Source organism: Sebastes fasciatus, chromosome 12 (genome assembly GCF_043250625.1).
Source record: "Sebastes fasciatus isolate fSebFas1 chromosome 12, fSebFas1.pri, whole genome shotgun sequence".
Lineage (NCBI taxonomy): Eukaryota > Metazoa > Chordata > Actinopteri > Perciformes > Sebastidae > Sebastes > Sebastes fasciatus.
In genome coordinates, this window is record NC_133806.1 from 29017158 (window position 1) to 29034501 (window position 17344).

At 37.5% G+C, this 17344-nt stretch overlaps 1 protein-coding gene and 1 long non-coding RNA gene across 2 annotated transcripts; one reads left to right on the plus strand and one right to left on the minus strand.

The window, feature by feature from the left end:
- Window positions 1-3739: 3739 nt before the first annotated feature.
- Window positions 3740-11509, plus strand: atp6v1c1a (ATPase H+ transporting V1 subunit C1a). The gene is made up of 13 exons (XM_074654591.1): window positions 3740-3906; window positions 4373-4536; window positions 5466-5533; window positions 6549-6634; window positions 6927-7021; window positions 7311-7402; window positions 8385-8483; window positions 8606-8674; window positions 8864-8956; window positions 9163-9256; window positions 9647-9744; window positions 9892-10018; window positions 10829-11509. Exons 2-13 carry the CDS (start codon window positions 4405-4407, stop codon window positions 10925-10927), a joined length of 1152 nt encoding a protein of 383 aa, XP_074510692.1. The 5' UTR covers window positions 3740-3906; window positions 4373-4404; the 3' UTR covers window positions 10928-11509.
- Window positions 11510-13856: 2347 nt separating this feature from the next.
- On the minus strand, window positions 13857-15413 carry LOC141779674 (uncharacterized). Its single transcript, XR_012596387.1, has 3 exons — window positions 14979-15413; window positions 14438-14874; window positions 13857-14073 (listed from the first exon to the last, which is right to left on the minus strand). It is a non-coding gene; the product is annotated as an uncharacterized LOC141779674 (long non-coding RNA).
- Window positions 15414-17344: the final 1931 nt, after the last annotated feature.

Below are 17344 nucleotides of genomic sequence, written 5' to 3' on the forward strand. Positions count from 1 at the left end.
ATATACCATGGTGGTCAAACAATAACACAATCTAAAAAACGATGCACATTTCACCCTTGTTTCCTTTCTGCCAAGACAGATTGCAGAATAAGTGATTGTTTGAATAAGTTCATGACATAAAAGAAAATCATACCATCAGGAAGACCACATCAATAAAACTAAATATAGAGACTTAATGTTACATTATGCTGTTGGAGAATGCCCATAACTGTGTGTGGACATGCACCTGCACAGATGTAGTCTACTATACTGCATGTGTATCCTACACACAACCTATGTACTGTATATCCACACTCATAAATCATATACAAATAATAGCCATTATGTATGCTACATGTGCATGCTTGCATTTCTAGAAGCAGCAGGTCACTGTAGTCCAGTTCAACTAAAGTAAGTACAAGCAGGTTAAAATTTAACAGGCGATGTGCCCAGTGAGACAAAGTGTATACAAAGCAGTTAGAGAGACCTAGAGTGAGCCAACAACCAACTTGTGTTGTCGTTTATTGTTTTAGTACCAGAAGAAAGACATGGAGCATTTTCTAAAGAAATGGAGGAAGAAGAAAGGTGACGGCAGTATGTCTATTATAACAGTTTTAAGATGCTTCTATTCCATTATAATACTTCCAGGCCTTAATCAGTGATCATAAACACAACTTTGAGACAAATGTGTGATCACATGTGTGTGAGAAGCTGTAATGGTTTCCAGAGAGCTATGGGAGTCCATGCAAGGACACAATGTTGAATGGTATGAGTGATAGGGGATAGCATTAAGCTTGATATTACATTCAATGCTATTTATCGCTAAAACAACACTTTTTTTCTCTTTTTAACATGAAGAGATCACACACCAGACTCTCAGCAGTAGTCTGCATTCTCCAGACTGACTGATTATGATGTGTGTGTGTGTGTGTGTGTGTGTGTGTGTGTGTCCTGATAACATCCTGGCAGACTGGCCTCTAGCCAGCAATGGGCAAACTAAACCTGTCGTTTGATGTCGAGGGTTGGCTCCAGGCAGACCAACCATTGTGTCCCAAACAATGAACCCCAGACCCACTGAACTATAAACATGTCCCATTGGGGGCGTTTCCCTCAGATTCTGTGCAGGAGACACCCAAAGTCAGGAAACCTGACCCGGCTTTTCCAAATTTAGTAACTCTAAAGCCTCAAACGCTGCTGACTTGGCATCCAAGCTTGCCTGCGTCCTTCTCTAATAATAAGGTAATAATGCACTTGGAATGTTGACTGACGCTCAAGTCTCGGGTGGAGTTCTTATCACATCTTGTAATTCAGGAAATTAGGTTAAATTCCATATCAAGAATGAAAGAAATGTTTCCTCACCTAAATATATTTTTGTAGGATTGCCCGTGATATAGAAATGTCTACCCGATTACAATGAATAAAGTCCTTATTCATGGCAGTTACTGATCTATGTTGTTGCATAACATTCATACAATCTTGACATGGTTGCAAAGTGTTGTTTAGTTATTGAGACCCTCCTTAATCTGAATGACTTGGCCTCTATTGCATATGTTTGCAAGCATCTGTCCTATAGTGCCCTTGAACCCGAGCAGTGTTGGAAAGTAACTAAGTACATTTACTCAAGTAAGTACAATTTTGAGGCCCTTCTATTTTACTTGAGTATTTCCATGTTCTGCTACTTTCTACTTCAACTGCACTACATCTCAGAAGGAGATATGGTACTTTTTACTGCACTACATTTATTTGATAAATTTAGTTACTTTGCAGATAAATAATACAATAATCAACAAATAAATTATGGTTGTAATATTGAATTAAGATGAATCTTTATTGATAAATTAGCCAGCAGTATATAAATTGAAACGAGCCTCACCTTTACCAGCTGCAACATTAAGGTGTTGAACAAATAAAACATCCCAAAAATATTAGTAAAATATCCAAAAAATATTAGCAAAATATCCAAAAAATATAAGTACAGTATCCCAAAAATATTAGTAAAATAGCAAAAAAATATTAGCATAGTGTCAGACAAAAATGTGTAAAATAACCAAAATAATATCATTAAAATATCCAAAAAATATTTGTGCAAATATACCCAATAGTTTAGTAAAAAAGCAGAAAAATATTTGCATTGTGAAAGACAGAATTACATTCATTATTACATTATCTGGTATTATAGCATTCCTAAAGCAGACATGACATGTTATAAAACCTTGGAAGAGCTAAAACACAATAAATACACTATGATAAATTGAATTCTCACTGCACCATAATAAACCCTCAAATGCAACACATGTTCTCTCTTGCTACTTATTCATCACTTGGTGCTGGTCAGCTTTGCGCTCATATCATTAGGAAGAAGCTGGTAGTGTCTGTCAGCCATGTTGGAAAAAATATCCAAAATAAAATATCCAAAATAATATCAGTAAAATATAAAAAGTAATATCAGTGAAATATCCCCCCAAAAATCATAAAATATCCCAAAAAACATTAGTAAAATTTCCCCAAAATATTTGTAAAATTAGTATATCAGATAAATATTAATAAATTATCAGACAAACATTTGTAAAATATCCCAAAAAATAATAAAATTTGCTCCATCCTTACCAGCTGCAACATTAAAGTGACGTACATAGTAATGCATAAATAATTATAATATTATATATATTATTCTGCATAATGAGTACTTTTACTTTTGATGCTAATACTTTTGTACTTTTACTTAAAGGGGACATATCATGCTCATTTTCAGGTTCATGTTTGTATTTTGGGTTTCTACTAGAACATGTTTATATGCTTTAATGTTCAAAAAACACATTATTTTTCTCATACTGTCTGTTTGAATATACCTGTATTTATCCTATATCATAAACGCTCTGTTTTAGCTCATTTCAACGGAATGGCAACGGAATTGCATTGCTAGGCAACAGCTTGGGTCCATGTGTACTTCTTGTCAGCTGATGACATTCACATACATGGCAACCAGGAAATAAACTTGGACACATTTAGAATGTTTACGTTATAACTGTGAAATGGTCTAAATATTGTACATTTGTGACATCACAAAGGTACAGAAATCCTAACGGCTTGTTTCAAACGCACAGTTTCTGAATACGGGGCTGTGTGTATTTCTTCATGGATTGAGTGTTTTGATACTTTCACAGTATTAATATATATCACTTAAACCTGCTTTATAATATAAAAGACATGGAAATCTCACTTTTTTACAATATGGGAGCCTTTAAGTAAGACTTTGAATGCAGGACTTTTACTTGTAACAATCACATTACATAAGACACCTGTCATACGACACCTTCTCACACAAAAATATATCTTATACTGTAAATACTGTATATTTTCTTAATATATATGTTCTTAATATGCCTGTATATGTTCTTTATATGCCCTTGTACAAAGTATTTCCTTTTATAATTGTAATGTAAATATAATTGCAATGTAAATGTAATATAACTTATTATTTTAATGGAGCTTCCCAGCAAAAAGTATTTCACACGATTGTACCTGTATAACCGGCGTGACAATAAACATCTTGAATCTTGAATCTTGAATATAACAGAATATTTGTACACTGTGGTATTGTTACTTTTACTGAAGTACGAGATGTATGAGTACCTCTTCCACCATTGAACCTGAGCACCAAATTTAGAAGAAATCAGAATCCCACAGTCATCATTGCAGTGACTTACAGTTTCCTGCAGTACCCTCAGTCCACCAGCTGTGGTCGCTGTGGAGCAGAGTCAGTGTGAGAGGACTTCCGGTTCCTCTGTTCAGATCAGCTGACTCTGATGCTGCTGTCAGGAGACCTCACCAATTGTGTTCAATGGCAACTATGAACATGATCAAGTCATAGAAACGCTATTAACAGCTTTATTGTTCACTGTCAACATCCACATTTAGTATTCACAGGTGAGTGAACTTGTTAGACACCACAACAACCACCTGTGTTGTTGTGAGCTAAGCTAAGTGGCTAACAGTAGCTAATCCTTCCTGGATGCTGCCTGACCTTAACCATCTTTTTGTGTTAGCTTCAGTTTGTATACAGTAAGCTAATTCTCATTTGTGGCAAAGTAACGTTAGTTAGCAGTCAGAGAATGAAGATATGTTGTTAAGGTCAGTCTGTGATGGACTTAAACACTGAATGAGCTCCTGTTGCTGGTGTAGCATGATGTCATTTGCTTGCTTAGTGGTAAACAACAACAGCACAAGCAGCTTTATAAAGGTACAGCAGGGAATGTTAATACAGTACCTGTACTGTAGCCAGATCAGTGCTGTTGATAAAGAGACAAACTCAGTGTGTTTCTCAATGTTTTATTAACTGATGAGCTGTGTTATAACACAGCACACGTTTGTCTAAATTCAGTTTTCCTCTCAGTTTTTTCTCTAGCTGTACTAGTGTTGTAAACCATGACTGAGTTTTGGTTGATCTCTGCACCGGGAGAGAAGACCTGCCAGCAAACATGGGACAAAATGATGGCAGCCACCACACGGACCAACAACCTCTCCACCAATCACAAGTTCAACATCCCAGACCTCAAGGTTAGCATGGATTTATGGGCTTCTCTGCTTGTCACAATTTCATATTTTTTGGGATATGTTTTTTGTTCAACACCTTAATGTTGCAGCTGGGAAAGGTGACGCTCATTTCAATTACTTTATATACTGCTGGGTAATTTATCTCATGGATCTATAAGTTTTTTTGGATATTTTATTTATATTTTTTGGATATTTCACTGATATCATTTTTGGATATTTTCTAAATTTAAGACACTAAGTTAATATTTTTCTGCTTTTTTACTAATATTTTTGTGATATTGTACTAATATTTCTGGGATATTGTACTAATATTTTTGGGAAATATTACTAATACTTTGTGATATTTTGCTTTTATATTTTTTTGATATTTTACTAGTATTTTTTCCCATGCTGAAGTACGGAGTAATTAATCTATGGACTCTGGATTTTATTTCTTGCACGGTTCATAGTTATTTATCAACTTTTTTTTTAAAGTTATGGTGGTTTTAAAAGTAATATCAAAATCACTCACCTTATACTGTATATCCACTGTCAAGAATAAGCTGATTGTGTGTATGGGAAGCAGTCGTTACACAGATCCGTTGCCTGCATGTTGAAGCGTTGGTTTGGGGAAGTTTTCGTCCACAGAGCAGCCCAGCTTGTCTGGTTTGGTTCCCCTCTGTGCTGAAGGTGAAGTCACCCCGCTGACCTCGCAGCCACATGGGCCTGTAATGTTCTCCTGGAACTGTTAGCAATGCATGAGCGGCTCTGGACAAAGAGGCGCCATCATAAGCACAGAGGGCCCCCTGGATGTCACTGTAGGCGGATTGAACCTCAGATGTCACTGTTAAAACACAACCTTGCTGACCCCACTTCAAAACGACACAAATCTCAGGTCTGATGACTGAAAAGTCATAATGTGCTGATGTTTTACTTTTTGTTTTAAAAAATAGGTGGGGACACTAGATGTCTTGGTCGGACTGTCGGATGAACTGGCCAAATTAGACTCCTTTGTTGAAAGGTATGCTAACTGCTGTATTCTGACTCAGAATGAACATTGCTATTCTCCACTGTTTTAGTGATTACATATAGGGCTCTCATAATCATGTTGAATATGGTCTGCGTTTTAAAGTGCATGAAAAAAAACCTGTGCCGCTTTCCTGACTCTCTGATGTAGCTGGTTTACCATTCCCTAATCCCATCCCTTACCTTGTAACAATGAGGAATTTCACAGGGGCCTGAGGCTAGTGGGCCTCGCAGTCTAAACTTAGCAATTTACAGTTGGGTGACACACCAGCAGCTCTTTCTTTAGTCATATTTATACCCAATGACTTAAGTGCCGCGAGTGTGTTTGAATGTAATTTATAGTCTTTTGGAAATATTGACATCCAAAACTCACACACAGCCATTACTGACTGAGCTCCACTTTGCTTTCTCTGTCGATATTTCCAAGACTGTGAGAAAGACCAGCCTTGCAAAATGGTTTCACTTCTCTGACTACAGCCTGTCTTTTATCTAGTTTCATTTTGGAAATTTCCATCCAGCATTTCTGGAAAAAAGGAATATCCAAACTACTGAATTCTTCAAAATTTCACCCATTTATTTGAAGTTTTGATTGGATTATTTGGGTTATTTAGTTGTAAAAATGTTTTATAGATAGATAAAATTAAACCTAAGTGGCTGTTGCACTTTCTTATGAACTTTTTAGGCATGAGATGTTACTTGGCTCTCAGTCTTTCCCTGGCTTCACTACTGTGGACACAGCTCTGCTTTGAAGTGCTACGAAACAGTGTGGTTAAAAATCCTGAACTCTGCAAGTCTGCCATGTTATAAATTGACTTGTCAGGAAATCACCTTAACAGGAATATGTGAAAGGTTTTGATGTGTGTGTGTGTGTATGTTTGTGTTGAACTTGGGGGGATGAGGTCGCGGTGGTCGTGTGAGCATGTGCAGGGTGAATGTGTGGTTTACGGCTGGCTTTGTGCATGCAGTTTGTGTTGGCATGGCGTGTTTTGATGTCTCCTGGCTGTTCACAGTGTGGTGAAGAAGGTTGCTCAGTACATGGCTGACGTGCTGGAAGACAGTCGAGACAAAGTACAGGAGAACCTGCTGGCCAACGGAGGTACAGTGATGGTTACAACACAAAGTGTCTAGATTGTTTTAGCACCAAAAAAAACTATAAGATAAAGCAAAGCAAGGTTAATTAACTATCAATAATGATAATAACAAATTAAGGCACACTGATGTTGTTCTCAATATTCTTTACAATCCTTAGAAAATGCCAACTGCCAACTATCTGATCATGGATCAGATCTGAAATCACTGTAATAAAATTGTAGCTTTACCCAACTTCTGTTTTACTATAATCTGATAATAAAGCTTTAATAGCCTGTCTTTTGTTGTTCTTTTTTCAGTTGATCTTGTCACCTACATCACAAGATTTCAATGGGACATGGCAAAATATCCCATCAAACAGTCACTTAAAAACATCTCTGAAATCATTGCAAAGGTAGGTCTCTCAGTTCGTTCTGAAATAGTGAATTCTGTCAATATTTGTCCGGTATTTCTGTAAATTGTCTATGTTTATTAGTTAGTAGCCTAATAGGTAATGCTAGAGCTCTATTGTAGTAATGTCTAATGTATTTTATTTTCCTCTGGGACCATCCAGCCTTTGTGCACTTATGTACTCTAAGGTGCTCTGTGTAGAGGTGTGTCTTGGCTTAAATGGTATGTTACTCTGTATTTTATTTGTCAGTCATAAATAATTTCAACCATTTAAAAAAAAAAATCTTTTACAGCAAGTGACCCAGATTGACAACGACTTGAAGACAAGGGCATCAGCTTACAACAACCTGAAGGGAAACCTGCAGAACTTAGAAAGGAAGAATGCGTAAGTAATCCACATGTACAAATGTTGCTGTGTGTTTTGTGTATTGTGTGTATAAGCTATACCGCTCAATCACATATATTATATATATAATGTCACTCTTTATTTATAGTATAGTTTTTTTAATTTTTGTATTTAACCTTTATTTAACCAGGAGTAAAAACTCATTGAGATTAAAAATCTCTTATCCAAGAGTGTCCTGGCCAAGATAGGCAGCAGCACAGTTACACGGTTGCAGACATAAGACAAACATAACAATTTAAAATGAAGACAAAGAGCAAATTACAGAATAGGTATCGAAAAAACATTCAAAACATCTACAGCCAGATGTGCTTGTTTCCCAGTCTTTTAGAAGCACTTTAAAAACATTCAGTGAGACCAGCTTTTAAAGATTCAGCTCATTTTGTAACTGATTCCAAGAAGAGGGAGCAACATATTTGAATGCACTTTTACCCATTGCAGTGCGGACTTTGGGAACAGTTAATAGGATTAAGTCCTGGGAGCGAAGACGGTAACTTCCCGTAGTACTTTGCATACAAACATCTGTAGTGCTTCACACAATAAAATATATAAAGGCTGCAGTGTGTGTGTTTAAAAAAAGCCGACATCCGCTCATTCTTGTCACATGATGCCACGTTGTGAATTGAATTAGTAACAGTAAATGTAGGTTATAAGTTGTCATGAACACTGTTATGCTCATCTGACAGATCATAATATACAGCGGTATAACAAATTGGACAGCACACGTCATTATTTAATTAATGTTGCTTTAAAATGTCGGCTCAGAGGCCAGGATGTCTCATTTTGTTACGGCCTGTTGCCTTGACTCCTCTGTCATCGCGTCTCTTCCTCGCATCTGCTCGCATCTCCCGTGGGAGGGACTAAGACGTGAGGGGAGGAGGCGAGGAAAGGAATCAAGGATGTACAAACTGGGAAATGCCTTTTGTCACGTCCATGTTATCGTAACACTGTTATGTGCCACCAGGGGGAGCCTGCTGACCAGAAGCCTGGCTGACATCGTCAAGAAGGATGACTTTGTACTTGACTCAGAGTACCTCATCACTCTGCTGGTAGTCGTACCAAAGTGAGTATGATTTCTCTAGTATGGCAAGCATGTCTGAATGCAAATGAGTTGGAAACCTGCGGCAGCATAATTCAGGAAATGAGATGCGCTCTTTAGTATCTCCTCGTCTTTTGTTCTTTCAGGACGGCATACACTGACTGGCAGAAAACATATGAAACACTGGCTGAGATGGTGGTGCCTCGATCCACAAAGTAAGTGATGTAATCATGTCAAATAACATATTAGCTGAAACACATTTTGTCAGAGAAACACCCATGACAGGTAGTCAAGCAGCATTTTTAGTGGGTGATTTGTTTCCCATGAGTATTTATATGCCCATTCATCTACAGTTTGTTATGAACATCATTAGCAATATAACTAACACCCGTCTTTTCTTCCAGTCTGCTGTTTGAGGACAACGACAGTGGACTGTTCAGTGTCACTCTGTTTCTGAAAGCCATTGATGACTTCAAACACAAAGCCAGAGAGAACAAGTAAGAGTCGTTATACTGAGCCAACACACACTGTCATTGACAAGAGGTGTGAAACGTGTCTGCAGGAGAAAAAAGAAGCCAGACTGCGAAGCAAATATAAATAGCTCTAACTAAATATATCAACCGGACAGTGATCACAGGGTTTATATCAGTATATTTATACACACAGAAATATGAATTTCTGCCCTCGACATTTTATTTTATAGGTTCACAGTGAGAGACTTCCAGTACAACGAAGAGGAGATGAAGGCAGACAAAGAGGAGATGACACGGCTCTCCACGGATAAGAAGAAGCAGTTTGTGAGTGATGGAACCGGAAAGAATTTTCTAAATTGTTTATTTTCATTTTTATTGATGCATGCAACAATGAAAGACAGGGATTTAAAAATAAATAAATAAATAGGTAAATATATAAATTAAATATAAATATAAATGAAATAAAATTAATATATAAGTACCTTAAAATAAGAAAATAATATATGATAAAAATAATATAAATAATAATTAAATAAAACAAATATTTAATTAAATAATAATATATTTTTAAAAAATAAATAAAATAGATAAATAAATAAATACAAGTAACCATAAGGACTTTGTAAGCTCACCAAACTTTACATACTTACATACTTTTGATAAGTAACATTTTATCTTGTTGATTGCAAATTAATCTGGATGTGTTCTCTTCAGGGCCCACTTGTCCGATGGCTGAAAGTGAACTTCAGTGAAGCCTTCATCGCATGGATTCACATCCAAGCACTCAGAGTCTTTGTGGAATCTGTCTTAAGGTACAGTCTTAATATCACCCATACATATAACTACTTAAAAACCGAAGTGTCATTTGACAGTGCTTGCTTCCTTTTCATTGGTAGCAGTTAAAAAAATAAATAAATAAATAAAATTGCTGAGTATATTTATGTTATGTGTTCCTCCAGATACGGGCTGCCAGTGAACTTTCAGGCCATGCTCCTGCAGCCAACCAAGAAGACCATGAAGAAGCTGAGGGAGGTGCTCAATGAACTGTACAAACATCTTGACAGCAGTGCAGCAGCCATCATCGATGTGAGTACTTTGAGGCTGTAGCATCAAGACAAACACTGCACATCTTGAAGCAACATAAGCATGTGTTGCTATCAAGGTTATCTGAATTTTCAATTAGTTTTTATTTTAGTTTAGTTTTGACTTATCATTTTAGCTTAGTGTTCATCAGTTTTCAGATTGTGTTTGCTAGTTTTAGTTTAGTTTCAGTTTTTTTTCTAATGTCTCAGAAGTATGTAGCTACATACACAGTACATACAGAATATGTGGTTGGGGAACTGTGTAGGAATGGACATAATGTTTAATGTTTAGTCTTTGTGCTACTTTAGTGTCCAATGTGAAGCAATTGTGACATAGCACCATCTCCTGGAAGGTCAAGTCCGTTCATTTTCTTTGGTTCAGTGTCACAAGAGTTGATGGGAAATTCATGCTGTCTCCTTTTTTCCGTAGTAAGATATTATAACTAAAAAACTCAAACTGAAAGGAATTTACATCCATTTTTATTTTATTTTCATTAGTTTTTAATCAGGCAATATAGTTTCTGATTAGTTTTAGTTTTTCTTAAAAGATATCGTTTTTATTTAGTTTCAGTTCATTATTTTTCACTGCTTAGTTTTTTGTTTGTTTCAGTTTTAGTTTACTATAATAACTCTGACTACTATAAAGACTTTATAATACGATTATCATGGCAGAAGTTAGGATATAACATATTATCTCACTATGTATTTAATCCATAACTGAAATGAGAAATACAATACAACATATTATAACATACATTACCTCCACGGTATTGCTAACACACTTAGAGCCTCAACTATCTTTTCTTTTTTTCAGTGTGCGATGGACATCCCAGGCCTCAACCTGAGCCAGCAGGAGTATTATCCTTACGTCTACTACAAGATCGATTGCAACATGTTGGACTTTAAAGTTTAACACTTTCCCCATTTTGTCTTTATGTTGAGTGTCGATTCATCTTTTCTGGTACAAACCTCCCTCTCCTCCCCCCTCCCCCGCCTCCTCACTGTCGTCTCTCCCTATCAACTGCATGTTCATTCCTTGTGGTGAAAAGGCTCATCAGCAAGCTTTTACCACTTTTACAGCCAAGGGACAAAAAAAACAACCACTTTTAATTATTGTTTTTGTTTACATTTTATTTTCCTTCTCAAGCTGCACACAAAATTAGTTTTTTTATGTGAAATGGATAAAGAAATCATATTGGAAAGCTCTATATTTATCATTCCACATGCGCTGTGTGTATTGATGGCTACATCTTCTGTATTGGTGTTCAGAGATTTGTGTTTACATAATGGGCAATGCTTTCACTGTACCCATGGCAACCAGATGTGGTATGTGTTTGAGATTGTGGGGTCACACTTGCAAATGTTGTGTAACAAAGATGTGATATGAGTGTGTGTATTGTTGTCTCATGTTGTGTATATTTGCTGTCAAATAAGACATGTATCAGAGTATTGTGTGTAAGCCATTGATTGAATAAATATGATTGACTAAATCATATCAAACGTGTGAATTGATTAATAAATGGTCACTGTATGTATACAAATCCTCCAAATTTTATTTTTATTGAACAGAATTCAGACACTTTATGAATATGTGAAAGTCTGGTATTTGTGCTTTTAGGTGTGAAACTTTTATGCTGCCGTCTTGACCAGGACTCCCTCGGGAAAAGAGATTTTGAATCTCAACGGGACTATCCTTGAAAAATAAAGGTTGAATTAAAAATAAAATTGATTTATATGGTAATGTTCATGTGAGAGAATTGAGAAAGAGACATGTGGTGTCTCTGTGTAGTAGAGAGAGAGATGCTCTGTGAAGCCTCGTGATGACTCATGATCATATGCAGAGCTGCGGGCATTTTCGAGGACACTTCCTCTTTAAGCAGAAATGCTTTGGAATCCACATAGCTGCAAGAAAAATACTTCAGTTTCAACATGGAGGACGAACAGCTCCATACCAACAGCAGAGGGCACCAAACAGACACATGAGGTCCTTGCTTTATATTTGAACACGCTGGAAGCCCTTTGGTGCATAATATCAGTAACAAAACCTTACTTAAAGTATCAAAAGTACAAGTACTCATTATGCAAAGTGTCCCTGCCAGTGTTATTATTGTATTATTGATTCATTAACATGTTAGTGCTCCATTTAACTGCTTCATATAGCCTATGGGAAGTTTAATCTCCAACCTAGCACCATATTCTACAAAACATATTCTGTTTTTGGTTGGTAAAATCAAAATCTGATAGTAACCACAGCTTTTAAATAAACCTGGAAAAAAAAATTCCCATTGAAATGTAGTGCAGTAGAAGTATGAAGTACCACATACAGTTCAGAGTATGTGTGTCATCTGAACTGTATGTAAGTTCCATGCCTGTAAAAAATGGCATAAAGTCATACAGAAGATCTGCAAACTGCAATTATAACTCTCAATACAATTAATTTGACAGAGCAATGTTTTGATCTAACAAAGATCCTAGTGAAGCATTGTCAAATAAACACCAGAGAACAGAGCCATCTCTCAGGTGTTTGTAATCTGCATGATTAAGAGTCAATCTGGATCAATCAGTGCAGAGCTGGGTAACACTTGTCTAATACTTCTAAAAAGTAAAGTAAAAGTATGCCAATACTTGCAATAAAAATAGAACAATAAAGAAAAATGTGGGAATAATGTAGAAAAATGTTATACAGGAACACGTTGAATACAAGAAATAATTTTAAAAAACAGTCAAATGTGATGCATGTATCACACGAATGAAGTATTTAAGAAGGAAACAATTATCATAGAATTGTAAATAGATAAAATGGAAAATAATATGTAATTAAAAAAGAGGTACAAACTAACAATATGCATACAAGAAAACATAGATTTTGTAAAGGGTTCTGCACACACAGGTGTTTCCAGTTAACCTGATTAGACCTCTGCAGCTCTGATCTATAATCTCAACATACCAATACCAGTCAAGCACATTTAGTGCAGGCCTACTCGGTCCTAATTAGAGGGCCAATCAGGCAAATAAGTGAAAACACCTGTGTGGATGGTGGACCACGGTTCGTTGTGTAGGGCCTTTGATATTTGAACATTTATAAAAGAGAGAAAGTAGGTGAAAACACATAATCAAGAAAAATAAATAAGAAAAAAACAATAAATTCAGAGATGGAAATGTTTGTGCCCAAGATGCTCAATATACATTAAAAAAACAGTACCAGTAAGCTGCACCAAAAATTGGACAATGGACAAATAAAAATGAGAATGCATAAAACGTGTAAAAAAATTTTTTTTTAAAGTTCCCGTTTCTGAGTGTCTCCTAATGGTTCAAAGAATATTTACATACCGTAAATTTGAAGACAGTTATTTTGTAAACCTGTTTAAATTTCTATCCAATCAAATTCAAGGATATCCCGCCCCCTTTCTGACGCACGGTGATTATTGGCCAATCAACTGTCGAGTTACTCTGCTCTCAGTTTGGTTACATCAGTGACGCTGTTAGCAGACTTAGCTCATGACTTAGCTAAGTAACCTGGACAACAGATTTAACAACGAGCGCAGAAAAAAGCCAGGCCAATAAAAGACCCAAAATATACTATTTTCATGAGGAATGGGTAACCGAGTTTTTTCACGAATGTGAATGACACATGTGTGTGTCTCATTTGCGGTGCGAGCGTGTCAGTCAGTAAAATATGTAGCTAGCTAACTCTCGGAGCTAACGTCAAGCGGCACGTCACCAACGGCTACAGCTTCCGGTTGGTAACGTCAAGGCAAGTTTATTTCTATAACACATTTCATACACAAAGGCAATTCAAAGTGCTTTACATATATAAAAGCAAGATAAAAGAGCACAAAGTGCTTAAAGGTCACCTATTATGCAAAATGCACTTTTCCATGTCTTTTAAACATCAATATCTGTCCCTAGTGTGTCTACAAGTCACCATAGTATCATAAAAGACCATCCTCTCTCTTTTTCTCCTGCTCCGTTTGTCCGGAAATGGGTGTCGAAAATCACTTTGCTTTTTTTCCTTCTCTTCTGACGTCATTAGAGAAATGCAAGCCATATAAGGGTTTCCTGGTCGAACCAGAGCAGAACCTTCAGTAGCTGACCCCGCCCCACAGCGCGTCACTGTCTCTCATCCTCAACCGAACTTGAGCAAAGTAGCTCCTACTGTTAGTCTGCAAGAACCAGCAGAACAGGCTTCATGTACTCCCATCATCTAAATATAACATGTTCTTTCACAAAGGCTTTATGTAATTACACTGTTTAAACAGATGATATTTATATATTATATATATTTGATGTCATGCATGTAGCAGAGTACAGGTAGTAAATAGTGACTTGTAAGCAACACAACACATTTCTGTTTCACAGTCAAACTTTATTTGAGTTGACAGATGACAATATTAATTATTCACAGCATTTGTAATCATCCCACCTGTTAGTTAGTTATGTTAACATGGTACAGGAGAAAGTCTTCAGCTCTGGTAAACTATGGTAAGCTAAGCTCCGGTGGTCTGTAGTCATGGTAACACAGAGACAGCTACTACTGTAAATAATATACCATTACTCTGATCTTCCATACATTTATCTTTTAGCAGAAATAATGAACTGACTACTGTTTCACATCTTCTATTTTCCACCCTGATGGTCGCTGTGTTTACACACCGTGTCATAGCGGTAGCATGTAGCTAACCCGTTAGCATGTAGCTACATGCTAACGGGTTAGCTCTGTATCTCCCATCTGCTCACAGCTATCTGCTCTCAGCTGTCTGCTCTCAGCTGTCTGCTCTCAGCTATCTGCCCACAGCTATCTGCTCTCAGCTGTCTGCTCTCCTCTGGGATGATTCTGTCGGTCATTTCTCACAGATGGATCTGTAAAGACAAACGTAAAACAGAGTGTATGTTTACGGTTTACAGAGTTGATGCAGAAGGTAAACACTGAGCTAACTAACAGAGCTATAAATAGTATTATTTACCTGAGAGAAACCGTCAGGAGAACCTGGAGTCTGGACCGCAGATGTTCATCATTTGTCGCCGATTTCTGATCAGATTCCTCCGGTCACGTGCGCTGGGTGAAGTTTCTGGTTTATAAACTTTAAAGTGGTTTATAAACTTTATTCTAGCTCCTCTCTCTCCAGAGCTTCTCTGGGAGGGAGGGGGAGAGTGTGACGCTGTGTTGTTGAGGACGTTTGATTGACAGAAAACGCTGACCAATCAGAGCAGAGTGGGAGGAGACAGGCTGTGAATCAGGGGTTTTCAGACAGAGGCTGAATTAGGCTCTGAGGCAGGCAGACTCAGGCTGCAGTATGAGAAGAATAAAGGGTTTTTTGAACATTGCAGCATGTAAAAATGTTCTAGTGCAACATTAAAATACATCTATGAACCTGGAAATGAGCATAATATGAGACCTTTAAGATAAAAACAAATAAAATAATATAAAAGTGTAGGTTAAAAGAGAAAACAAATTAAAATCAAAGACAGTAAAGTGCAGCATTTGATCAATTAAGAAACGCGTCTGAGAACAGTCTGGTCTTGAGTCTGGATTTGAAAGTGGCTACTGAACTATCTTTGATCTCATCTGGAAGTTTGTTCCACAGTTGAGCAGCGTAGCAGCTAAAAGCAGCCTCACCATGTTTCCTTCTGACGGTGGGTATTACTAATAGATGTTTTTCCAGTGACCTTAGAGGTCTAGTAGGTGTGTACTGCTGAACCATATCTGAGAGGTAATTAGGATCTCCCCCCTTTAGTGCTTTGTAAACAAGCAGCAGTGTTTTAAAGTCAATTCTGTGACTTACTGAGAGCCAGTGCAGGGACTTAAGTGTTGGAGTGATGTGATCAGTTCTTTTTGTTTTTGTAAGAACTCTAGCAGCTGCATTTTGCACCATCTGAAGCTGTTTGCTGGTCAGCGAACCGAGAAGGTACATGAGCTGAAAACAGCAGCGCTTAAAAGACAACAGTCATTGGGTCTTTCCCATTTGTTCTTTTATACGGCTTGACTCCTCTCCTCGACTCCTCTCCTCGCGTCTTAGTCCCGCCCACGGGAGATGCGAGCGGAGGAGGCGAGGAAAAGACTCGAGGAGAGAGGAAACGAGTAAATATGTTTTTAGAGACATGAGACGTCCTTTCCTCTGAAGCGTCACGTGAAGCGACGTCCGTTTCTGATGACAGCAGCAGCTGATCACAGCTGGATCAGCTGTCAGTCTGCTGTAACAGCTGTTTATGTCTGAACTGATCTAATACTAATAAAGACACTCAGTTATTCTCAGTGGCAGAGCAGCAGTGTTTCTCTCTGTAGCCTGTTACCTGTTTAACAAACACCTGCACATGAATAACAGCTGCAGTCTGTTTTTCTACTGTGGACTGAGTCCTGCTTAGAGGACCAGGAACCATCTCTACTGGCACAATATCTTTATATTATTTATTCATTATTAGCGTCTGTATTTATTGATATTCTGACAGTAGAAGTTATGTATTAGGCTGAATGTTTCAGGGAAAAGTTAAATAATGTAACTCATATCAAACCCACGTTCAGGAATTATCAGCCTCATGTGACTGAATGGAAATGAGGATAAATTATGTAAAAGGTATAAAAGACAGACTCTCCTTCTCTCTCTGATTTTAACTGGATTCTTAATAAAAGTTAATGAGGGGAAATAACAGATCATGAAAAGAAAACTCTTTCTAATAAATGAAGAAAGTTGTTTGAGACCTATTTGTTGTCAGCTGTTATAAACCCCTCTCAGTGTCAGACTCCTTTAGTGACGGTGTGTGAAGCAGAGATACTGCAGGTCCTTCTGCTGCTGGAACACTTCACCATCAACATGGTCCGTCTGTTGTTCACACATACAGTTAACACAGGTTTTAACTAGACGGTGAATCACAAGACAATTAAAATATAAATATTTTAATCTGTGATCTGTCTTCACTCCGGTATGAAACTCGGTGATGTTGACATGTATCAGATCAGTCTGATCGGCAGCAGCGTCCAATCAATAACTGATATCCAATAAGGGGGCGTGTCGGTCAGTAATAAACATCCGTGGAGGAGACACTGGAGGATGCACTGGTGTATCCTCGCTCATGGCTCCTATAGCAAGCCTCCTCGATCCTCGATCCTCGCTCCTCGATGCGCATTTTAAGAATTGGGACGTCCTTCAAGATGGAGCGCTGAGATCGATTTCCGGGTCACAGCCGGAGGAGCGAGGAGCGAGGAGACGAGGAGGCGAAAAATTGTGAAATGAGATGCAGCTATTGTTTACGAAACTGACGAAGAAGGCCAACGCAGTAACAGACTCTTTGAAATTACACACTAACATGCTATTTAGTTCGCTAAAACAGTATG

What these genes read in the sequence shown, in the direction of transcription:
- atp6v1c1a (XM_074654591.1), top strand. Translation starts at nt 4,405, where the DNA reads ATGACTGAGTTTTGGTTGATCTCTGCACCGGGAGAGAAGACCTGCCAG. An exon ending in CGGATAAGAAGAAGCAGTTT is followed by an intron (nt 9,257 to 9,646) that starts GTGAGTGATGGA and finishes TGTTCTCTTCAG; the next exon opens with GGCCCACTTGTCCGATGGCT. An exon ending in TTTGTGGAATCTGTCTTAAG is followed by an intron (nt 9,745 to 9,891) that starts GTACAGTCTTAA and finishes GTGTTCCTCCAG; the next exon opens with ATACGGGCTGCCAGTGAACT.